This window comes from Salmo trutta, chromosome 35 (genome assembly GCF_901001165.1).
Source record: "Salmo trutta chromosome 35, fSalTru1.1, whole genome shotgun sequence".
Lineage (NCBI taxonomy): Eukaryota > Metazoa > Chordata > Actinopteri > Salmoniformes > Salmonidae > Salmo > Salmo trutta.
The window spans coordinates 5907909-5933495 of NC_042991.1; the positions used below are offsets into that span (position 1 = coordinate 5907909).

Genomic DNA, 25587 nt, shown 5'->3' on the forward strand with positions numbered 1-25587 from the left:
GCGTCAATAGATGACGTAGGTATGCCCTCCAGTTTAGCTGTCAAACAAGCTAGCTAGTTTGATAGCAGGTGGATGTTGACATGAGTGGTAAAATCATTAGCTAGCTAGATATGTAGTTTTATGGCTGTGACTACCTGTATTGCCCGAGAAGAATTGTATATCATTTGTTTTATTTGCAATACATTTAGTGGTTTCTTCGGGAGAAGTCACTGGTTAGCCAGTTAGCTAGCACGTTAGCTGTCAATTGGTAAATTGTGCAACGGCATGGGTCAACTGCTGTCAGAAATGAGCTAAATTTAAACGTTTGTGCCTATTTTATTCCCAGCATTTATTTACACAACATGCCACTATACAGGTAGCAGCTATCGTTTCTTTATTTGCATGCAGTGTAAGTTAGCTAGCTAGCACAATAATGTTAATTAAAGAAATGTAGGCGAGTCGACAGGTCAGGACCATGACATTTTCAGAGGTAAACTGGCTCTGGCAGTCAAAACAGCCAAGTACTCCCTCTAAACATGAATCGATTCTCAATTCCGATATGGTTCTAGAAACATAAGATCTACTTTCATAACACATCAAAAATAATTTCACAAATGCAAAATATACACTAGTGTACTCTGTTTTAGTTCAGTTACAACACTTCTGGCGTCCTTTCATTACACACAGGTGTTTGGAGAAGCTCTGTCTTCCGGTAAACAAGCGCTGTAACATGGACACGTGGGAACCCTAACGCTATACAGGTGTGTGTAGTAATTCAACAATTTGTTTAATGAAAAATCTTTCTGGATTATAGTAAAGTAAACTTCCAAAGGTTTCCAAAATCGCATTGGAAACAAGCATTATTAAAGTGTAGACAAAGCTTCGGGACTATTGTACACAATCCCATGCAGTCTTCAATGCATCAACTGAGAACCAAAGAGGAAGCCCTCTGGTGAACGATGGCTAGCAGCTAGCTATCATAGTCTTGGGAATTTGACAGCACTGCACTGGGAATTTGAACAGAGTAGCCTTTTAACAGCCTTGTTTTTTAACAGGATCAATACAGAACTGTTTATATTCTTGACAGCTGCAGCGTTGTGGTTTCACTTGCAATACTGTAGGTTTTCCATGGGGTTAACCTATATAACATGAGGTTATAACATGTTTATTCACTATTTAAAAACCAATAACAAGTACTCCTGTAAACATTTAAACAAGGTCAATCAATCAAATGTATTTTATAAAGCCCTTTTTACATCAGCAGTTGTCAAAAAGTGCTTTACAGATACCCAGCCTAAAACCCCAAAGAGGAAGCAATGCAGAGACCGAAGCAAAGTGTCAAGAAAAAAATCCCTAGAAAGCAGGAATCTAGGAAGAAACCTACAGAGGAACCAGGCTCAGAGGGCCTACCAGTCCTCTTCTGGCTGTACCGGGACCGTTTTTTGAGTATACGTGGCCAGATGGTTTTCAAGACGTTCAAACAAGGTGGACTGCATCTGAATTTCTCCCAATAGTCTATAGTATTTGTCACACATATGATAGTTGGTTCTTTTTATTTTATTAGTATTTATTTAACCATTATTTAACTAGGCAAGTCAGTTAAGAACACATTTTTATTTACGATGGCGGCCTACCCCGGCCAAACCCTAACCCGGACGACGCAGGGCAAATTGTGCACCGCCCTATGGGACTCCCAATCACGGCGGGTTGTGATACAGCATGGAATCAAACCAGGGTCTGTAGTGACGCCTCTAGCACTGAGATGCAGTGCCTTAGACCGCTGCGCCACTCGGGCGAAACAGTTGTAAGGGGAGTACTGTACATTTGTCTAACAATCCTGCTTGGTGGAAGTGTCAACGTCATCCTACAGAAGGCTCCCTTCTGATTGGTGAATGGCTAGTTAGGGTGTGGTCAAAGTGCATATAACTGTATGCTATTGCTTTGGGGCTCTTCTGTTGGTTGTTGCTTCTAGTTGGGACCTTGTGTCTTCTATCCAGTTAGGTCAGGACTCAAGAGCAGTGTCAATTATCTAGCGTGCTGTTGGCTAAACTAAACTTTCCTCTGCATGACTGCCTCAGTGGTCCACTCCTATTAGTTGAGTTGACCAAGATACCCTTCAGTCCCTCAGTTTTAGCCTAATCCTCCTGGCCTTGTACCCATCAGAGGGACACTCATCTCCTACTCCTTCCCCAGAGATGTCTCCCCAGGCTTCTCTGCTACCTGCGGTGGTCCTGTCACTGGTTCTGGTTGTGTGGGTTCTGACAGGGCTGACCCATGCCCAGCCCAAGGCTTCTGTCCTGGACTTCTCCGCCAGCCTGGGTAACCTCCTCCCCAGCCTCAGCCGACCGGCCAACTCCAGCCGGATCTTCTATGGGGTAATGTTTGACGCTGGCAGCACTGGCACACGCATCCACGTCTATACCTTCATACAGAAAGACCCTGGTGAGTTATGCTAAAACTCTACTGGAGAGAGGAGGTGTTAAGATGCTCCCTAATGTGTTACTCTGCGCAATGTTGTGGTATTAAATTTCCCATTTACTTCAAGCAAAATTGAATTGGTATATTATTAAATGCTCATCAATAAACATAACACTAAATGCACATCTTCATAAAACATCGTTCATGTTTGCAAATTGTAAATTAAATGCTTATTGCTCCAAGTGGATTTTGTCATCTCAATTGTACGTTTTTTTTCTGTTGACGGATCGTTCATGTGTATCTTTTGTCTGACAGAGGAGTTACCAGTGTTGGATAATGAGATGTTCCATTCCATCAAGCCTGGTCTGTCAGCATATGCAGACACGCCTGAAATGGTGAGACAGCAGTGGTTGTAATTGCCGATGCAGCAAGTGGTATTCAAATATTCAAATATTTCAAAAACACTTGAAATGACTTGAGTCCCTAAAATGCACATCATAATCATCATCTCCAACACCACATTCTCTCCCCAGGGTGGGTATACAGTGAGGCAGCTTCTGAAAGTGGCTAAGAAAACCGTCCCCCGGCTGGAATGGAAGAGAACCCCGCTGGTCTTGAAAGCCACAGCAGGACTCAGGCTGCTGCCCTCAGAGAAAGCCCAGGCTCTGCTGGAACAGGTATGGGTGGGACCTAGGGCACTCCTAGCTCTGATAGGGCTGGAGCACTATTAAATCAGGTATGGCACTGCCATAGGTGTTGACACTACATTCACACTTTCTGCAGTCATCTCTCCGTCTTCCCACTCCACCCCACAGGTGCAGGATGTTTTTGATGAATCTCCCTTCTTCGTGCCAGACGATAGCGTCAGCATAATGAATGGTACAAATGAAGGTAAAGTCTCGTCTACCCATAACCCGTAGTCAAACCTCCAGTCAGACCTATTCATCAGCACTCGGAGGCAGGCTTCAGCAGTGCTCGCCTCTTGGTGGCATCAGTCACTGTTCTCCTTCGACAGCTTGCTGTATACTTTCTTACCCCGATCTGTTATGATGACGCTGTAGAAAAAGAGAGTTGTTGCTGTTGTTGTTAGAGTCTGCCTTGGTTATACCTCAAAAAGGTGTAATTATGTGGTGAATGGATTTAGTGGTTTACCGAACCTTGTGTGGTGTAATTGATTTGTCAGCATTTTGTCTCAAATGATAGCCCACTTACACAAACTAATGTCAAACTAATGCTTATGCATGTCAGACAAGTGATGAGTTAACTGCACTAAACTGCACTGTCAGATCAGTCTTTACCTCACTTGAATTATACTTTTTTGTTCTTGTAGGAATCTTGGCGTGGGTTACTGTGAACTTTTTGACAGGTGAGGCTTGTAACTTTTTGTCATAGTACATATTGTAATGCATTATTGTCACTTTTCAAACAATTTTGTTTAGGCTATTCTATTATCAGGTTGTAGGGTCAGCTATAAACAGGTAACTGCCAAAATAATGGAAACACAGTAAAAGAGGGATACAAAGTACGTATATTGAAAACAGGTGCTTCCACACAGGTGTGGTTCCTGAGTTAAGCAATTATCATCCCATCATGCTTAGGGTAATGTATAACAATTCTGGGCAGGCCATTATTTTTGCTACCATGGTTATGCCACCATAGGATGACAATGCCCCCATCCACAGGGCACGAGTAAACAATATGCCATGGCATTATCAGCCACAAGTTCTCAACCCAATTGAACACTTATGGGAGATTCTGGAGCGGCGCCTGAGACGTTTTCCATCACCAACAAAACACTAAATAATGGAATTTCTTGTGGAAGAATGGTGTCGCATCCCTCCAATAGATTCTACAAGTGTCTGGAACTCTATGACAAGGTGCATTGAAGCTGTTCTGGCTCGTGGGGGCCCAATGCACTATTAAGATGCTTTATGTTGGTGTTTCATTTATTTTGGCAGTTACTTGTATATACACATAAATCAGACAGCTGACTCCCACCGTCTTCAGAGGGAACTTGTCAATAAAGTTGGTTGAAATGTGAAGCATGTTATTTTAGGTCACCTGTATGCTGAGACCAGGAAGACAGTGGGAATTCTGGATCTGGGGGGAGGATCGACTCAAATCACTTTTCTTCCTAAATCCAAGGTTAGTGTCCATTTGTACAAGTTGATTCATTTTCAATATTGTGTTTCTGTATTGTGTTGATACAGTTTTTATTGGAATGGTAATAACATTTATTGATTTATTTTTCCTGTGCAGAAAACCATTGGAAGTTCTCCTGATGACTACATTGCCAGAATTGACATGTTAAACTCGACATACGAACTCTACACTCACAGGTATACAATCACTATCCACTGATACAGCAAGTATAAACAGTAATATTTCTTCGTAACAAATCCGTAAGGTAGGTATTTGTAAAACTGCTACCCAAGTAAGATTGATTGATTTAATTGACAGCTACCTCGGTAATGGACTGATGGCAGCTAGACTGGCAGCCCTAGGAGCACTGGGGGCAGAAGGTACAGGGATTACATATTTTACATATCATCATCAGCATGTTATCTCCATTTAGACAATATCGGTTTCAGAACATGTATCAAATGTTTACTTTGCCATGTTATTCATAGACCCCCCCATACATTATTTTGTTACTTTACACTCCAGGGTTAGAGTGGAGAGTGTTCAAAAGCTCCTGCCTGCCTAAGAAGTTCAGAGAGGAGTGGAGCTTTGGAGGACTCACCTACATAGTCAGTGGGATACCTGATGGTGAGAGTCAGCCAACTCACTATATCTGCTAGAAGTACAGTGAAATATGTGCCATAGTAGATCAACCTTGGAACAGTTCTTTGGATTGGTAACACAAAACATAGCATGCTGAGGTACCTCTCAACGTGTCCTCTATGCAGGGTGGTAGGGTTTACCTGAGTTTGCTCATCGGGGTATTAGGTCTCGGTTGCTGTTGAGCAGTTTGTCACAAATGTGTGTGAAAAGTGCTATACACATGCATTTCATTGATTGATTGGAAACTTGAGGTCATAATAGTATCCTGTTTCTGTCCCAGGTTATGTGGGATACAAGCTGTGTTACCAGGAAGTGCTGAAGGTGGTAAAGGGAATAGTTCACCAGCCCTATGAGTTGAAAGACACCAGTGTGTTCTACGCTTTCTCCTATTACTTTGACCGAGCCGTGGATGCAGGCCTTATTGGTGAGAGGAAACACAGACACTATGACTTACACACAATACTTCAAGCGAGCAGTGGACTTTTCAGTGAGAGGACACACACACAGTTAGTATAATTACTCACTGCTAGAATTAGATTTATTCACGTCCTCCCTCTCGACAGGGAAAAATTACTCATTGCTGAGGTGATTGACTCCAGTCTTTCCCCTAGGATTTCTTTCAGCAGAGGTGGAAAAGTTAGCGGGTTGGGGGTACATGGTAGTGGGCGGGGCCAATGCATGGTTTTAGGGCAAATTTCCTGGAATTCTACACATTTTGCCATTGGGCAGAGTACATTTTACAGTTTTAAAAGCTCGTTTCCTGCAATTCTACAGGTTTTGTCATGAGGCTGAGAGACAAATTTCAGTTTGAAAAGTGATCATATTTAAAAATATATTGCGGCATTATATTTTCTACATACTTTATATCTGGTTTTAGTAGTTTAAGTTTACACTTAAAATATTTTACCATCCCCAAATATATATTTTTTGCATTGGTGGCAACCATTTTGCAACAGCGTGCTGCTGCTAAATGCATTTACAGTTGAAGTCAGAAGTTTACATACACTTAGGTTGCAGTCATTAAAACTCGTTTTTCAACCACTCCACAAATTTCTTGTTAACAAACTATAGTTTTGGCAAGTCAGTTAGGACATCTACTTTGTGCATGACACAAGTAATGTAGCCAACAACTGTTTACAGACAGATTATTTCACTTATAATTCACTGTATCACAATTTCAGTGGGTCAGAAGTTTACAAAACACTAAGTTGACTGTGCCTTTAAACAGCTTGGAAAATTCCAGAAAATGATGTCATGGCTTTAAAAGCTTCTGATAGACTAATTGACATCATTTGAGTCAATTGGAGGTGTACCTGTGGATGTATTTCCTACCTTCAAACTCAGTGTCTCTTTGCTTGACATCATGGGAAAATCAAAAGAAATCAGCCAAGACCTCCACAAGTCTGGTTCATCCTTGGGAGCAATTTCCAAATGCCTGAAGGTACCACGTTCATCTGTACAAACAATAGTACGCAAGTATAAACACCATGGGACCACGCAGCCGTCATACCACTCAGGAAGGAGACGCATTCTGTCTCCTAGAGATGAACGTACTTTGGTGCGAAAAGTGGAAATCAATCCCAGAACAGCAGCAAAGGACCTTGTGAAGATGCTGGAGGAAACAAGCACAAAAGTATCTATATCCACAGTAAAATTAGTCCTATCAACATAACCTGAAAGGCCGCTCAGCAAGGAAGAAGCCACTGCTCCAAAACCGTCATAAAAAAAGCCAGACTACAGTTTGCAACTGCACATGGGGACAAAGATTGTACTTTTTGGAGAAATGTCCTCTGGTCTGATGAAGGAGAAATATAACTGTTTGGCCAAAATGACCATTATCTTTTGGAGTAAAAAGGGGGAGGCTTGCAAGACGAAGAACACCATCCCAACCGTGAAGCACGGGGGTGGCAGCGTCATGTTGTGGGGGTGCTTTGCTGCAGGAGGGACTGGTGCGCTTCACAAAATAGATGGCATCATGAGGATGGAAAATTATGTGGATATATTGAAGCAACATCTCAAGACATCAGTCAAGAAGTTAAAGCTGGGTCGCAAATGGGTCTTCCAAATGGACAATGACCCCAAGCATACTTTAAAAGTTGTGGCAAAATGGCTTAAGGACACCAAAGTCAAGGTATTGGAGTGGCCATCACAAAGCCCTGACCTCAATCCTATAGAAAATTTGTGGGCAGAGCTGAAAAAGCGTGTGAGCAAGGAGGCCTACAAACTTGACGCAGTTCCACCCGCTCTGTCAGGAGGAATGGGCCAAAATTCACCCAACTTATTGTGGGAAGCTTGTGGAAGGCTACCCAAAACATTTGACCCAATTTAAAGGCAATGCTACCAAATACTAATTGAGTGTATGTAAACTTCTGACCCACTGGGAATGTGATGAAAGAAATATAAGCTGAAATAAATCATACTCTCTACTATTATTCTGCCATTTCATTCTTAAAATAAAGTGGTGATCCTAACTGATCTAAGGCAGGGAATGTTTACTAGGATTAAATGTCAGGAATTGTGAAAAACTGAGTTTAAATGTATTTGGCTAAGGTGTATGTAAACTTCCAACTTCAACTGTAGGGGAAACACTGGACTCAGTGGTGCGTTATAGATGTGGAGTTATTACAGTGGTGTCCTTGGTTCTCGACTCATCAGTGAGTGAGATGAGAAAGGTTGCAGGCCCAATTGTTAGTATGATGGAGATGTACTGTGTAGCTCAGCTGTCATTATGAATGATAGTGTGATAAGTGTTTCTTTCTGATGGAAAGGTTAACGACACCCATCGCTCCTCTCTTTCAGACAGGACCCAAGGAGGAATGCTGGAGGTCAGGGACTTCAAGAAGAGAGCTAAAGAAGGTGAGAACCAGATAAGCCTGAATCATGATATGCATAGCAATGGATTTATCATTACTATTTAGTGGGAGACTTGCTTCTCTGCCCAGTGCACTTCAGACATGCTGTGCATGGCAATGTATTATACCCACATCAGACTTTCTGCGCTGTGTCCTGGAGAAGTCTCATTGGTTGAAAGTGTCTTCCTCTCCTCTTTCCTTTACTGCACTGATCTGGAAACTGATGTGTTTCTTATTCCAGTGTGTAACAAGATGTCTAAGTACCATCTGATCAGCCCCTTCCTGTGTATGGACATGACCTACATCACCTGTCTGCTCAAAGACGGCTTTGGCTTCAAGGAGAACACTGTACTGCAGGTGAGACCGTTAAGCCGTAATGCACAATAGTCCTTTTTGACAAGTCAGTAAAGCAAAACAACACTTTTTAAAGACAGGATCAGTTAAATTTTTTATTTTATTTAAATAAATACAAAAAGGCATGTTGAGTGATTTGTGTGATGTCTCTCTTCCCTAGCTGACTAAGAAAGTCAACAACGTGGAGACGAGCTGGGCTTTAGGTGCCACGTTCAACCACTTCCAGAACCTAAAGATCTACAGATAGACAAGGAGCCACAGATCTGGGTGGGCAGGAGGGGAAAACCACTGGATTAGATGGTGCTCAAAAATAAATGGACTAAGGAAATCTTGTTGTTTGAACTTAACAGCCTTTGTTCCTGCCTTGTAATGTCTTAAAAATATGCCTTGCATCTGACTATCAAGATTTGACATTTCTGAGATAATATTACTATTTTGTTACCCAACACCTAAATGGTTGGTACTATAGTTCAGTAGGTCTGTTGTTTTCATGTGACTAGCTGCTACTAGCTGCTATTTACATCTATTAAAGCACTGGGGGCTGTCGATGACTGAAACGCCACTGAGTTGTGTTACTGTATAAAAGATGGATATTTTGACAATCTGTTTAATATCACTTGGGTGTGATCTTTATTTATTTTCATTCAAAAATAAACTGGTATGAGTGTGCTTTGCAAAAATAGTGTGTTCAATTGTTCTACATGCAGCCCTCTGTACATCAAATCTTACTGTGCCTTAGTTCCAATAGCAGCTTGTGAGTTTGGAACTGATTTCAAAGTTTCCTTTCTATTAATGATGGACGGAGCACATTGCTGTGGAGCATATTTAATGTCATTTTCAAATAGTCTTGTCAGCTATTGACTTGATTCATTTATGTGAATTAAGCTAAAAGCACCAGCCTTAATATTGTTTTACAAAAGGAATATCACTGCATGTTAACCTTATCTGCTCTCAGGTGAGCTTACACAATTGATTTAGTACGATTCACAATGACAAATCCAGGTAGCTATACATGTACTTTCTTTTAATAAAACTCATGATTTGTTTATCTGTCTTATTTCTTTGGAAAGTCACCTGATAATTCTTTGTATTTATAAACTACAGAAAAAGTCTGTTTGTACAGTTCTAGAACATTTCATACTGTCTTTCTCAAAATAAAACCCTTAGTAGCTAATTACAGATATCTACAGGGCTAAAAGTGAAGGATGCATCTATGTACAGAGAGCTTTGCCTCAAATGCCTGAGATTTGCCCAACAGACTCGACTACAACAGGGCCACCACATCCTCTGGGTATGTGTGGCTTGCCGTTGTCATGGTGACCAGGTCATGGGGTTGAGAGAGAACAACCACCGAGTCTGCCGAGCCTAGAAAGAAGGCGGAAAGGAAGAGGAGGGAAGGCATTAAATAACTAACGTAGTCATAGGCTGTTCCCCTGGTCTTGGACAAGAATATAACAGCGTCGCTAACTGTTAAAGAGTATTAGGGTTTTGCATTTGTGACGGGTTGTATGACAAGGTGTGTGAGTGCGTTTACCTTGGGCTCGCAGCATGGCATGGTGGACGTTAATTGGATCAACCCCTGTAGTCATGGTGACCATGGTGTCGCCGGGCGACCCGTCAGCCTCCAATAAACTGCTGTGTGTCAAAGCCTCACCTGTCAATAATACACAGGGGACATACTGTACATTACAGGTATGTTTGTGTGTCATATCGAACATTCCAGATGGAAAACAACGGGCTGGTTCCACACACGCGCGCACACACACACACACACTCCAAGGCTGCAGCTGAATTAGGTGCGTTTGTGCTGGGTTGGAACTGGAAGAAAGAACGCTCGTAACCAGGCTTGGCGACCACTGTCCTAGTTCGTGTGTGTGTTACCCGTTTCTCTGCCCTCGTTCCCCAGAGCCTCCTCTCCATGTCTCTTCCTCATGTGAACGTTCCTGCTACCGCTCTGAGAGAACGTCTTCCCACAGATCCCACACTGGTGGGGTTTTTCTCCTGGAACACGATAGACACAGTAACACATCAGTCAGTGGTTGCATCTTAAATGGAACTCTATTCAGTGCACTACCTTTGCACATAAGGCCATAAGGCTCTGGTCAAAAGGAGTGCACTATATAGGGAATAGGGTGTCATGAGAGACAACCAGTGACACACACTGAAGCTAAAGTTCGTAGACAGTAGGAACTCGATTTCCACATATTCAGTTGACATAGATAAACGAAGCTAACTCTTGTAATTTCACTATATATAGAATGGAAACAGGATGAAAGAAACCGCACACTGCTCTTGATAGTATCACTGGTATTTAATAAGCTTACGTATCGGCCCAACGGCCTTCGTCAGAGCTTTTGTGAATTTTCGAAAACAGCACCTCTATGTAGACCTAGCCCCACCCACATCCGTTCCACATATGGAAAGGAGTTGGAGGCTAAGAAAAAATAAAAAAGTGTTACCAAACATAACAATATGCATTTCACAAATATTACAAGTGTATAGACAAGACGCACCAAACACGTCCATAAAATCACAACGAGGACATAGCAAGTTTTCATTAATCATTGGGTACATCATACGAAAAAAACAAAGTAATCTTAAATAGGAACATATTTTAAATTCACAACATAACATACATAGGCATTTCATCATTAAGTCCTTTAGGGAATAATGTCTGGAGGGTGAAAATCCAAAAACATTCTCTTTTGCTCAAAGTATTATTAATATCACCTCCCCTGTCTGATATCTTGACTTTCTCTATGCCACAAAATCTAAAGGTAGAAATGTCATGCTTTAGGTCATTAAAATGTACTGCGACTGGATAATCCCTGTCGTTTCTCCTGATTGAACTTTTGTGTTCACTAATTCTCTGTTTGAGAGAGCGGGAGGTTTTACCGACATAGCAGAGCCCACATGGACATTTAATAATGTAAATAGCATGGGTGGTGGTACACGTAATGATATCATTTATTTGAAACCGTTTACCTGTGTGGGGGTGGCAGAAATATTCACACTTCATCATATTGTTGCACTGTGCGCATCCTCTGCATTTATAACTACCATTTGGTAGGTCTACATAGAGGTGCTGTTTTCGAAAATTCACAAAAGCTCTGACGAAGGCCGTTGGGCCGATACGTAAGCTTATTAAATACCAGTGATACTATCAAGAGCAGTGTGCGGTTTCTTTCATCCTGTTTTAATTGCTTTGTTGCCATGCACCTGCAACAAGACTGCTCAGATGTGCGAGTGCCTTTTGAATCTTACTATATATAGAATGAAAAGCTGAAACTGGCGTGTTGTTCTCACCTGAGTGTACGAGCATATGTTTGCGTAGACTGGAGTACTCAGCGAAGGACCGACCACAACCATCTGCTTCACACAAGAAGGGCTTCTCCCCTGCAGACAACACACACACACACCAATTAATGATCAAATGTTTCCCCCCCCACACACACACACAGTTTTAAGGCTTCTCACCTGTAGACAACATACACTGTTAGCACTGAGGCAGTGTGCCCTAGTAGGAAGACCACTTTGTGCAGCTCACCCTGCACTATCAGGTCCAATGTAAATAACATGAGTAAGTCTACTTCTGATAAACTTCCCAGTAAAGCATTAAAGACAATCAAGCAACTCAGAAGTGCTAAAAAATAGCGCATATTAACACATGCAGCCTAAGAAGCAAGGTCCATGAAGTCAATAACTTGCTTGTAACAGATGACATTCATATTCTGACTATCTCTGAAACTCACTTAGATAATACCTTTGATGATTCAGTGGTAGCAATACATGGTTATAACATCTACCGAAAAGAGGTGGTTTTGCAGTACAGGAACCACATTCCTGTAAAGCTTAGAGACGATCTAATGTTAAATAATGTTGAAGTAATATGGTTACAGGTTCATCTGCCTCACCTAAAGCCCATTCTGGTGGGAAGCTGCTATAGACCACCAAGTGCTAACAGTCAGTATCTGGGTAATGTGTGTGAAATGCTTGATAATGTATGTGATAAACAGAGAAGTATATTTTCTGGGTGATTTAAATATTGACTAGCTATCATCAAGCTGCCCACTCAAGAAAAACCTTCAAACTGTAACCAGTTCCTGCAACCTGTTTCAGGTTGTCAGTCAACCTACCCGGGTAGTAACAAACAGCACAGGAATTAAATAATCAAGATGTATTGATCACATCTTTACTAATGCTGCAGATATTTGCTTTAAAGCAGTATCCAAATCCATAGGATGTAGTGATCACAATATAATAGCCATATCCAGGAAAACCAAAGTTCCAAAGGCTGGGCCTAATATAGTGTATAAGAGGTCATACAATAACTTTTGTAGTGATTCATATGTTGATGATGTAAAGAATATTTGCTGGTCTGTGGTGTGTAATGAGGAGCAACCAGAAGCTGCACTTGACACATGAAATTACTTATTCCAATCACTAATATGCATGCACCCATTAAGAAAATGACTGTAAAAACTGTTAAATCACCTTGGATTGATGAGGAATTGAAAAATTGTATGGTTGAGGGATGAGGCAAAAGGAATGTCAAATAGGTCTGGCTGCACAACTGATTGGCAAACGTACTGCAAATTAAGAAATCATGTAACTAAACAAAATTACAAATAAAATATACTATGAAACAAAAATCAATTATATAAAGAAGGATAATAAAAAGCTTTGGGGAACCATAGATTAATTTTTTGGGGAAAAAAAGCCAACTCAGCACCATCATTTATTGAATCAGCTGGCTCATTCATCACAAAACCCACTGGTATTTCCAACTACTTTAATGATTTTTTCATTGGCAAGATTAGAAAACTTAGGGATGACATGCCAGCAACAAATGCTGACACTACACATCCCAAGTATATCAGACCAAATTATGAAAAACAAGAATTGTACTTTTGAATTCCGTAAAGTCAGTGTGGAAGAGGTGAAAAAAAAATTCTATCAATATTGACAAGCCACCGGGGTCTGACAATCTGGATGGAAAATTACTGAGGATAATAGCAGACGATATTGCCACATCTTCAAATTAAGCCTACTAGACAGTGTATGCCCTCAGGCCTGGAGGGAAGCGAAAGTCCTTCTACTACCCAATAATAGTAAAGCCCCCTTTACTGGCTCAAATAGCCGACCAATCAGCCTGTTACCAACCCTTAGTAAACTTCTGGAAAAAAACAGTCCCCAAGTCCAGAACAGACTATGGGAGGCGCACAGTACTACATAGAGCCATGACTACATGGAACTCTATTCCACATCAAGTAACTGACGCAAGCAGTAAAATTAGATTTAAAAAACAGAAAAAACACCTTATGGAACAGCGGGGACTGTGAAGCAACACAAACATAGGCACAGACACATGCATACACACACACACACACACACACACACACACACACACACACACACACACGAATTTAGTACTGTACATATGTGGTAGTGGTGGAGTAGGGGCCTGAGGGCACACAGTGTGTTGTGAAATCTGTGAATGTATTGTAATGTTTTTAAAATCGTATAAACTGCCTTAATTTTGCTGGACCCCAGGAAGAGTAGCTGCTGCTTTGGCAGCAGCTAATGGGGATCCCTAATAAATACAAATACAATGATTACACTTTTTTTCTCAGACCAAGCATTATACCACTCTCTCCCACACAAACAAACTTATCACATATCCTCCCACAGCACTGAAAACAGCACTGAAAACACATAATACACATTTAGTTTACTTCAATGCCCTACTACTGGATACAGAGCAGACTAAAAGAGATGTCCTTCCTGCGTATGTGCACTTGAGCTCTAGCGCTGTGTACCTCTGTGTGCGTGTGTGTGTGTGTTTCTGACTGTCCCCACCTGTGTGTGTGCGTTTGTGGTTCTTTAGGTTTCCTGCGGTGGTGAACTTCTTGCCACAGTTTTTCTCCTTGCAGATGAAGGGCTTGTCGCCATTGTGAGTTCTCATGTGGACCTGCAGACGCTGCAGCACGTAGAAACTCTTCCCACAGCCCTCTGCCCCACACCGGAACGTGCGGTCGTTCCTGACACACACACGCACACACACATATATGAACATTTGAGGTGATATTTGAGAATATGGAGAATATGATGTGTGCGTGTGTGTATACCTGTGTGTTTTGAGGTGGTATTTGAGGTGAGCAGGCCAGGTGAAGGTTCTGTAGCAGCCCTCAAAGGAGCAGCGGAGGATCTGTTTAGACGATAGCGTACGATTGGGCCTCGCCGGCTGTTCTCTCTTCGCCCCCTCCGATAGGAAGCTGGGCAGGTGGTCACCTAGACAACAAAAGCAGAAATGGGATGTGATACCATATACTGATGTCTTCCTGTGCATTATAGTGTATAGGAAGAGTAGCTGCTGCTTTTGCAGCGGCTAAATGGGGATCCTAATACATACCAAATACCCAGTATCAGCTAAAGTATCAGTATCAGCTATAACACTTGCTCTTCAGTGGCCAGTTGGTGACAGTAAACTTGGGCTGACCCCATATAGTCGACAGGTCGATTGTTTGGTTAACAGGCTGTTGGTCTACCGAGGTTTCTTAAGTCGAGCAGTCACAATTTAATTTTTTTCATGGTGCACAAGACAACTATCTGATTCACGCCTGTCTCGTGGACTAATCAATTGCGGAAGCCACAGAGATGGCACAGTCCATCACTCTAAAATGTGATACTGAAATTGTATATGGTTGGTTATATTATGAAAAAATAATGGTGCACTGTAATATCATTTTATAACAACTGCGCTTTCTCCCTCGTTGGATATGGTCGCTGTCCGCGGTTCTGAAACAATCTTCAGTGCACTGTAGAATTGGCGCCTTTCCCCGTGTTGCTATGTGCATAATAGCAAAATTAACCAGCATATTGGGATTGAGAACAATGCGGCGGAGGCAGCAGCAGCAGAAACGGCCCTTTCCTTTAAGCCCTATTCGGACTGGATTCGTTTTACTGGGGAGGGGAATGTAATTACGTGTACAAGCACAAAACACCACATCTGTCATTTTAGTCCTGTACAAATCTGCCATGTCAATAATTTGTACATGGCAAGAGAGTAACAATTCCAGCCAGAATAACCTGTTTTTTGGCGATAATACGATGCGAATCGACATCTCTGTGTTTTGAGAGAAATGTCTGTTCGACAGGGGTTGCACAAGGTTTGAGAAGAAAACAATAAGTGATTCAATAAATTGAACAAAGTGCTGCGCATAGCCTATATATGAAGAGCCTCCATGTATCAATGTTTACAGTGAATGCTGTTGTTCATATGTTTTGTGCTTTGAATATTGCCAAATGCATTAGTAACAAATATTGCGGATATTTAATGTAACTGACCTAAACGTTTGTAGTTCACTTTCACATCCATAGCCTTAAAACGCATCTCAAGTGCACTGTTTAGCTCACATCTGAAGGCCGGGGGGCATTTAGGACGTTTACTGCAGATCGCTAAAATATCCTAATGATTTTGATCACATTCTGTCAATTCAAATATTATGGAGACACTATATCAAAGCTGGTTTGGTATGGTTTAGAAACTTGTGAACCAAGTTGGAGTTATCAGTGTGGCCCTATTACCGCCTGGAGGTGTTGATCTATCATCACGCCAAGTTAAAACCTCCAGGCTTAATCACAACTGTCAATTTATTGGAAAAAAAAGAATAACAGGGGGCAGTTTGGAAAAAAGATAATCCCGTCTGAGTCATCCTCCGGAAAAACGAACATTCTGGGGTAATAATTACATAACCAACTTTCTCTAGTAATCCTAGTCCGGTGAGAATTCTTTATTTTGTACCAATTTTCTACATTGTAGAATTATAGTGAACACGTCAAAAATATGAAATAACATATGGAATCATGTAGTAACTAAAACAAAGCGTTACACAAATCAAAATATATAGTTGAAGTCGGAAGTTTACATAAACTTAGGTTGGAGTCATTAAAACTTGTTTTTCAACCACTCCACAAATTTCTTGTTAACAAACTATAGTTTAGGCAAGTCGATTAGGACATCTACTTTGTGCATGACACAAGCCTTTTTTCCAACAATTGTTTACAGACAGATTATTTCGCTGTATCACAATTCCAGTGGGTCAGAAGATCACATACACAAAATTGACTGTGCCTTTAAACAGCTTGGAAAATTCCAGAAAAGGATGTCAATGCTTAAGAAGCTTCTGATAGGCTAATTGACATCATTTGAGTCAATTGGAGGTGTACCTGTGGATGTATTTCAAGGCCTACCTTCAAACTCAGTGCCTCTTTGCTTGACATCATGGGAAAATGAAAAGAATCAGCCAAGACCTCAGAAAACAATTGTAGACCTCCACAAGTCTGGTTCATCCTTGGGAGCAATTTCCAAACACCTGAAGGTACCATGTTCATCTGTACAAACAATAGTATGCAAGTATAAACACCATGGGACCACACAGCAGTCATACCGCTCAGGAAGGCGACGCGTTCTGTCTCCTAGAGATGAACGTACTTTGGTGCGAAAAGTGCAAATAAATCCCAGAACAGCAAAGGACCTTGTGAAGATGCTGGAGGAAACGGGTGCAAAAGTATCTATATCCACAGTAAAACGAGTCCTATATCGACATAACCTGAAAGGCCGCTCAGCAAGGAAGAAGCCACTGCTCCAAAACCGTCATAAAAAAAAGCCAGACTACAGTTTGCAACTGCACATGGTGACAAAGATCGTACTTTTAGGAGAAATGTCCTCTGGTCCGATGAAAGAAAAATAGAACTGTTTGGCCATAATGACCATCGTTATCTTTGGAGTAAAAAGGGGGAGGCTTGCAAGCCGAAGAACACCATCCCAACCGTGAAGCACGGGGGTGGCAGCATCATGTTGTGGGGGTGCTTTGCTGCAGGAGGGACTGGTGCACTTCACAAAATAAATGGCATCATGAGGATGGAAAATTATGTGGATATATTGAAGCAACATCTCAAGACATCAGTCAAGAAGTTAAAGCTTGGTCGCAAATGGGTCTTCCAAATGGACAATGACCCCAAGCATACTTCCAAAGTTATGGCAAAATGGCTTAAGGACAACAAAGTCAAGGGATTGGAGTGGCCATCACAAAGCCCTGACCTCAATCCTATAGACAATTTGTGGGCAGAGCTGAAAAAGCGTGTGTGAGCAAGGAGGCCTACAAACTTGACGCAGTTACACCAGCTCTGTCAGGAGGAATGGGCCAAAATTCACCCAACTTATTGTAGGAAGCTTGTGGAAGGCTACCCGAAACATTTGACCCAAGTTAAACAATTTAAAGGCAATGCTACCAAATACTAATTGAGTGCATGTAAACTTCTGACCCACTGGGAATGTGATGAAAGAAATAAAAGCTGAAATAAATCACTCTACTATTATTCTGCCATTTCACATTCTTAAAATAAAGTGGTGATCCTAACTGATCTAAGACAGGGAATGTTTACTAGGATTAAAAATCAGGAATTGTGAAAAACTGAGTTTAAATGTACTTGGCTAAGGTGTATGTAAACTTACGACTTCAACTGCATTTTAGATTTTAGATTCTTCAAAGTAGCCACCCTTTGCCTGGATGACAGCTTTGCACATTCTTGGCATTCTCTCAACCAACTTCACCTGGAATGCTTTTCCAACAGTTTTGAAAGAGTTCCCACATATGCTGAGCACTTGTTGGCTGCTTTTCCTTCACTCTGCGGTCCAACTCATCCCAAACAGTCTCAATTGGGTTGAAGTCAGGTGACTGTGGAGGTCAAGTCATCTGATGCAGCACTCCATCACTCTCCTTCTTGGTCAAATAGCCCTTACACAGCTTGGAGGTGTGTTGGGTCATTGTCCTGTTGAAAAACAAATGATAGTACCACTAAGCGCCAACCAGATGGGATGGCGTATCGCTGCAGAATGTTGTGGTAGCCATGCTAATTAAGTGTGCCTTGAATTCTAAATAAATCACTGACAGTGTTACCAGCAAAGCACCCCCACACCATCACACCTCCATGCTTCACGGTGGGAACCACACATGCGGAGATCATTTGTTCACCTACGCTGTGTCTCACAAAGACAAGGCAGTTGGAACTAAATATCTTAAATTTGGACTCGGACCAAAGGACAGATTTCAACCGGTCTAATATCCATTGCTTATGTTTCTTGGCCCAAGCAAGTATCTTCTTATTATTAGTGTCCTTGAGTAGTGGTTTCTTTGCAGCAATTCGACCATGAAGTGCCTGATTCATGCAGTCTCCTCTGAACAGTTGATGTTGAGATGTCTGTTAATTGAACTATGTGAAGCATTTATTTGGGCTACAATTTCTGAGGCTGGTAACTCTAACGAACGTATCCTCTGCAGCAGAGGTAACTCTGGGTCTTCCTTTCCTGTGGCGATCCTCATGAGAGTCCGTTTCATCATAGCGCTTGATGGTTTTTGCAGCTGCACTTGAAGAAACTTTTAAAGTTCTTGAAATTTTCCAGATTGACTGACATGTCATTCCTCTGTGCTTATTTGAGCCGTTCTTGCCATAATATGGACTTCGTCTTTTACCAAATAGCACTATCTTCTGTATTCCACCCCTACCTAGTCACAACACAACTATTGGCTCAAATGCATTAAGGAAAGACATTCCACAAATTAACAAGACACACCTCTTAATTGAAATGCATTCCAGGTGACTACCTCATGAAGCTGGTTAAAACAATGCCAAGAGTGTGCAAAGCTGTTATTAAGTCAAAGGGTGGCTCCTTTGAAGAATCTCAAATATAAAACATGTTTTGATTTGTTTAACCTGTTGGGGCTAGGGGGCAGTATTTGCACGGCTGGATAAAAAAAACGTACCCGATATAATCTCGTTACTACTCCTGCCCAGTAACTAGAATATGCATATAATTGTTTGATTTGGATAGAAAACACCCTAAAGTTTCTAAAACTGTTTGAATGGTGTCTGTGAGTATAACAGAACTCATTTGACAGGCCAAAACCTGAGAAGATTCCAAACAGGAAGCGCTCTCTCTGACCATTTCATGGCCTTATTGATCACCTCTAACAAAAACAGGGGATCTCTGGCATGATGTGACATTTTCTAACGCTCCCATAGGCTCTCAGAAGGCGCCAGAAAGCTGAATCGTGACTTTGCAGCCCATGGCTGAAAAACAGTAGCGTATTTTGATAGTGGTCGATCTGAGGATAATGGGACGGGGCGCGCGTGCCCGAGTCGACTCCATGTTTACTTTCTCTCTCTTTGAACGAAAACCACCACTCCCGGTCGGAATATTATCGCTTTTTTACGAGAAAAATGGCATAAAAATTGATTTTAAATAGTGGTTGACATGCTTCGAAGTACGGTAATGGAATATTTAGAAATGTTTTGTTATAGTTTTCTTATAGTAAATCTGACTTTGGTGAGGGCTAAACTTGGTGGGTGTCTAAATAGCTAGCCCTGTGATGCCGGGCTATCTACTTAGAATATTGCAAAATGTGCTTTCACCGAAAAGCTATTTTAAAATCGGACATAGTGAGTGCATATAGGAGTTCTGTATCTATAATTCTTAAAATAATTTTTATGTTTTTTGTGAACGTTTATCGTGAGTAATTTAGTAAATTCACCGGAAGTGTTCGGTGGGAATGCTAGTGTAATGCTAATGTAAAAAGCTGTTTTTTGATATATGAACTTGATTGAACAAAACATGCATGTATTGTATAACATAATGTCCTAGTTGTGTCATCTGATGAAGATCATCAAAGGTTAGTGCTGCATTTAGCTGTGGTTTGGGTTTATGTGACATTATATGCTAGCTTGAAAAATGGGTGTCTGATTATTTCTGGCTGGGTACTCTGCTGACATAATCTAATGGTTTGCTTTCGTTGTAAAGCCTTTTTGAAATCGGACAGTGTGGTTAGATTAACGAGAGTCTTGTCTTTAAAATGGTGTAAAATAGTCATATGTTTGAGAAATTGAAGTAATAGCATTTCTAAGGTATTTGAATATCCCGCCACAGGATTACACTGGCTGTTGAGTAGGTGGGACGCTTGCATAGAGGTTAACACTTTTTTGGTTACTACATGATTCCATATGTGTTATTTCATAGTGTTGATGTCTTCACTGTTATTCTACCATGTAGAAAATAGTAAAAATAAAGAAAAACCCTGGAATGAGTAGGTGTGTCAAACTTTTCATTGGTACTGTATATCTTCAGAAAAAAGAAAGATCTTGCTTCAGTTGCCTCTGAGTGATTTTTTAATAACCCACTGAGCACCAAGCCACATTCTTTTCGTTATAACAGACTGTTATGGGGCCTCCCGAGTGGCGCAGCGGTCTAAGGCACTGTATTGCAGTGCTAGAGGAGTCACTACAGATCAGGGTTAGATCCTGGGCCGTGTCATAGCCGGCCGCGACACCTATTTCAAAAAAAATAAAAAATACCGTTATTTTACCAGGTAAGTTGACTGAGAACACATTCTCATTTACAGCAACGACCTGGGGAATAGTTTCAGGGGAGAGGAGGGGGATGGATGAGCCAATTGTAAGCTGTGGATGATTAGATGCAGCGCACAATTGGCCCAGCGTCGTCCGGGTTAGGGGAGGGTTTGGCCGGCTGGGATGTCCTTGTCCCATCGCGCTCTAGTGACTCCATGTGGCGGCCGGGCGTATGCACGCTGACTTCGGTCGCCAGCTGTATGGCGTTTCCTCCGACACATTGGTGCGGCTGGCTTCCGGGTTAAGCGGGCAGTGTGTCAAGAAGCAGTTCGACTTGGCGGGGTCATGTTCCCGGAGGACGCATGGCTCTCGACCTTCACCTCTCCCGAGTCCAACGGGAGATGCAGCGATGGGACAAGACTGTAAAAAAATACCAATTGGCTATCATGAAATTGGGGGAGAAAAAAACTACTTTGTGTTGTTTACACTGTTCCAAACAACCAGAAAAGTATTATTGTAATCTAACAGCACCTGTTTGTCATACACAATATACACGCAGATCTCGCTCCTATACCTTCCTTTTTCTAGATCTCCTTCTTATTACAATTATTATTATGATCATCATTATAATAAGTAATGTCGTTATCATTAATAGGCTTAGTATCATAGCCTTGTATAACCACTATCGAGAATTTCTAAGCAAACAGCTGGAGGCAGGGCTTTAATATAGAGCTCCATTTTTATGGAAGTCTGCCTACCCATGTGAGACGCAGACTCAGTCTCAACCTTTAAGTCTTTACTGAAGACATCTCTTCAGTAGGTCCTATGATTAACTGTAGTCTGGCCCAGGGGTGTGAAGGTGAACGGAAAGGCTGGAGCAACGAACCGCCCTTGCTGTCTCTGCCTGTCCGGTTTCCCCTCTTTCCACTGGGATTCTCTGCCTCTACCCCTATTACGGGGGCTGAGTCACTGGCTTACTGGTGTTCTTCCATGCCGTCCCTGGGAGGGGTGCGTCACTTGAGTGGGTTGAGTCACTGACGGGGTCTTCCTGTCTGGGTTGGCGTCCCCCCTTGGGTTGTGCAGTGGCGGAGATCTTTGTGGGCTATACTCGGCCTTGTCCCGGGATGGTATGTTAGTGGTTGGAGATATCCCTCCAGTGGTGTGGAGGCTGTGCTTTGGCAAAGTGGGTGGGGTTATATCCTACCTGTTTGGCCCTGTCCGGGGGTTTCATCGGATGGGGCCACAGTGTCTCCTGACCCCTCCTGTCTCAGCCTTCAGTATTTATGCCGCAGTAGTTTATGTGTCGGGGGCTAGGGTCAGTCTGTCACATCTGGAGTATTTCTCTTGTCTTTTCCGGTGTCCTGTGTGAATTTAAAAATGCTCTCTCTTATTCTCTCTTTCTTTCTTTCTCTCCCTCGGAGGACCTGAGCCCTAGGACCATGCCTCAGGACTACCTGGCTTGATGACTACTTGCTGTCCCCAGTTCACCTGGCCGTGCTGCTGCTCCAGTTCCAACTGTTCTGCCTGCAGCTATGGAACCCTGACCTGTTCACCGGACGTGCTACCTGTCCCAGACCTGCTGTCCCAGACCTGCTGGAACCCTGACCTGTTCACCGGATGTGCTACCTGTCCCAGACCTGCTGTTTTCAACTCTCTAGAGACAGCAGGAGCGGTAGAGATACTCTCAATGATCGGCTATGAAAAAGCCAACTGACACTTACTCGTGTTACTGACTTATTGCACCCTCGACAACTACTGTGATTATTATTATTTGACCATGCTGGTAATTTATGAACAATTGAACATCTAGGCCATGTGCTGTTATAATCTCCACCCGGCCCAGCCAGAAGAGGACTGGCCACCCCTCATAGCCTGGTTCCTCTCTAGGTTTTGGCCTTTCTAGGGAGTTTTTCCTAGTCACTGTGCTTCTACACCTGCATTGCTTGCTGTTTGGGGTTTTAGGCTGGGTTTCTGTACAGCACTTTGAGATATCAGCTGATGTAAGAAGGGCTATATAAATAAATGTGATTTGATAGGCCTAAGAAGGCTTCCTATTTTGGCTTAATACCCTAACTTACTTAGGCCTACTGTATATTTTAATTAATGGGCTACTGTATCAACAAATAATTTATTAATTCATGCCATCACACAGCATATGAGACATTCATGCTTTGAAATGCAATCAAGCATTTTAGTTTTAAAGTTAAATAACAAAGGGAGCTTTGAATAATTAGCCTAAACAATAAATAAACTGCAATTCACGAAGGCATGCAACTGTTTTCGTCTGATGTAATAATGGCTTTAAATGTCTTGTTTTTCATTAGAACAGACTCTCTGGTCCATTTATTTACTGAATGTTGTTTACACTGCTCCAAAAATAGTCAGAAAAAAATGATATTGTAATCTTACAGCAACTTTTTGGCACACTGGCAACGCTTCCTCCTATACCCTCCTTATTCTGGATCTCCAGTAGCTTCCGCAACTAAGTCAAATTTCTTCCACACATCTAACCTATCCTTTCCCTCCTGAGCAACCAGTAAACATTCGCCCGCTGAGTTTCTTTTCACATCTTCCGTATCCATTTTGCTGTCGACATTACCGTGTTCGGAGTTTGTTATAACCAATTTATTGATGTGATTATGATAGGATATTGGTCAGGCCCTATTATTTACATGCATGCGATTCTTACATGTTTCATGTAAAGAGAGCAAGGGTTGAGGGAATAGAAGATGCTTGACAGTCAGAAACAAGTAAGAACCTAAATGGCTGTAATGATGTTGCAGCTTCAGCAGGGACAGCGCAATAAACACTTGCTGTGGTGCATTTTCGAGGCAGCAGGGAGGAGAGCGAGACAACGTGCGCAGTCACACGGGCACTCACTGTCATTTTTGTTAACACAGTGTGACCGTCGGGCTCTTTCCTGGGCCATTTGTGTCTTAATTATTGAATCAGACATATGTAGCTGGTTTTATTCAGATAGGGTATCTGTCTATATATGGAAAAACAAGTTTAAACATTTCAACCAATCGAATTGTCCTGTTCTTTCGACCACTCTTGGCCGACCAATAATTTTTTGTTGTTGTCAGGGACAGCCCTACAGTAAACCATCATTAAAGTCAACCCACCACCATAAAAACCCTTCAAAAGAAGAAGTGACATTACTGTTGGTGCCATTCCCAGCCCTGGCGTCCTGGCTAGCCTTGGCATCTTTAGCCAGCTGTGCCCGCGTGGCTGCGATGAGGCTGTCGTGCGCCAGCTCCTGTACCCGCAGGTACCAGGGGGCAGTGCCATCCACGCCACAGTCCCCGGACGAGATCACCTCTTCTTCCTCCTCCTCTGCACCATCTGCTGAGAAGATTAGGGGCTCAGAGGAGGCTGCTAGACCTGGGAGAAGAGGGAGGGAGGGGAGGGATGGAGGGCGGAGAGGGAGGGTGGAGGGGGAGAGAGAGAGAGTTTGTCAGGGCATGATGAAGTGTCCTTGTCACGTTATCTCAGTCCTACAATGTAAACAAAACAAGGTCATAAGTGAATAATTGTGATCATTTGCCACAGAGACAGAGCATGGCAAAGAGAGCATCCAGAGATGAGATAACACTTGTCAGTGCATTTGCATGACATTTTAAAGCTGCTTTGTCACACCACAGTACAGATAACAGTTAAATACAGCATTTCAAAACTAGGGATGGCCACGGTTATTCTAATACCCAAACGGACGTTACTCTACGATTACTTGTGTGAATACATTTTTCTGTTGTATAGGCTTATTGTCACAGGATCCAACGAAAGTTGCGCCCCTCCTCGGTCGGGCGGCGCTCGGCGGTCGTCGTCGCCGGCCTATTAGCTGCCACCGATCGTTGTTTCTGTCGTTTAGTTTTGTCTGTCTGTTCCGCACCTGTTTTGTGTATGTCATTAGTGGGGACTTATTTAAGGTGTGTTTTCAGTTGGGATTTTGTGCGGGATTGTTGATTGTCCTCTCAGGACGGTGGGCCGTGTTTTATTACGGGTTTATTTCTGACAGTTTAAGGAAGAGAGGATTTACCGGGCTGCGCCCCGTGCCTTTTTGTGCGCATACATATATATATATATATATATATATATATATATATATATATATATATAGTTTGTTCGCAATATTGGGAATGTGTTTTTCCCAGGCAGTCTGTCTGTAGCGCCCTGTGCCTCGCGGTTTTGTTTTGTGTGTCAAATTATTAAAAGGACACTCAACTCCAGCACCTGTCTCCTGCATCTGATTCCACCTTACACCAGTCCAAGTCAACTGTGACACCTATTTTAACAATGAAAGGCATTGTCTAAATTAAATTAAAATATCCATGTGACATTGTTACATACAAGGATATACCATGACATCTGAAATTCTTAATTTAATAAAACAAACCTTTGAATGTAGTTTTTATGACATGTGCCCTATAAAAAAAACACATACCGGTAGCCTTCATGTGTATAGCCAGGTGTTTTTGTCAGCCTATCAAAGCGCCACTACAGTCAAAGAAGACCCTTGTGCAGTAAATAAAGTGAGAAATGCAATGCAAAATGGAATTAAAATTAAGGAATTAAAAGTTAGCTAGACAAGCTCAGGGAGCATGGCAAATGCTGCCTCACTTAACATAGCTAACAAGTTTCTCTTCTCAGATTTGATGCAGTCAGGCGCTGTATGGCCCTCGGTTTGGAAGAACTTGACTGGCCTGCACAGAGCCCTGACCTCAACCACATAAGGGATGAATTGGAACTCCGACTGCGAGCCAGGCCTAATCGCCCAACATCAGTGCCCGACCTC

General features: G+C 42.2%; 2 protein-coding genes across 6 annotated transcripts in view; one reads left to right on the forward strand and one right to left on the reverse strand.

Annotated features, from left to right (window-relative positions):
• LOC115174500 (ectonucleoside triphosphate diphosphohydrolase 5) lies at positions 1-9432 on the forward strand. 4 transcript variants are annotated; one of them, XM_029733099.1, is made up of 15 exons: positions 1-469; positions 667-740; positions 2173-2421; positions 2713-2792; positions 2931-3074; positions 3213-3288; positions 3728-3763; positions 4454-4542; positions 4657-4736; positions 4858-4919; positions 5065-5166; positions 5462-5605; positions 7981-8037; positions 8275-8390; positions 8548-9432. In XM_029733099.1, exons 3-15 carry the CDS (start codon positions 2175-2177, stop codon positions 8632-8634), a joined length of 1320 nt encoding a protein of 439 aa, XP_029588959.1. In that variant the 5' UTR covers positions 1-469; positions 667-740; positions 2173-2174; the 3' UTR covers positions 8635-9432. The 4 variants fall into 4 exon arrangements, with proteins under 4 accessions (XP_029588959.1, XP_029588961.1, XP_029588962.1 ...); XM_029733101.1 differs by having other exon boundaries at positions 1-355; XM_029733102.1 differs by having other exon boundaries at positions 1-302.
• Positions 9197-25587, reverse strand: part of LOC115174499 (zinc finger protein 410) — a 21017-nt gene continuing 4626 nt past the window's right edge. For both annotated transcript variants that reach the window (XM_029733097.1, XM_029733098.1), the window contains exons 6-12: positions 23955-24176; positions 14516-14678; positions 14247-14428; positions 11694-11783; positions 10269-10388; positions 9922-10041; positions 9197-9752 (exon numbers count right to left, since the gene is read on the reverse strand). In XM_029733097.1, the coding sequence (XP_029588957.1) occupies positions 9652-9752; positions 9922-10041; positions 10269-10388; positions 11694-11783; positions 14247-14428; positions 14516-14678; positions 23955-24176 (998 nt within the window). In that variant the 3' untranslated portion in view covers positions 9197-9651. The remainder of the gene's footprint in view (positions 9753-9921; positions 10042-10268; positions 10389-11693; positions 11784-14246; positions 14429-14515; positions 14679-23954; positions 24177-25587) is intronic.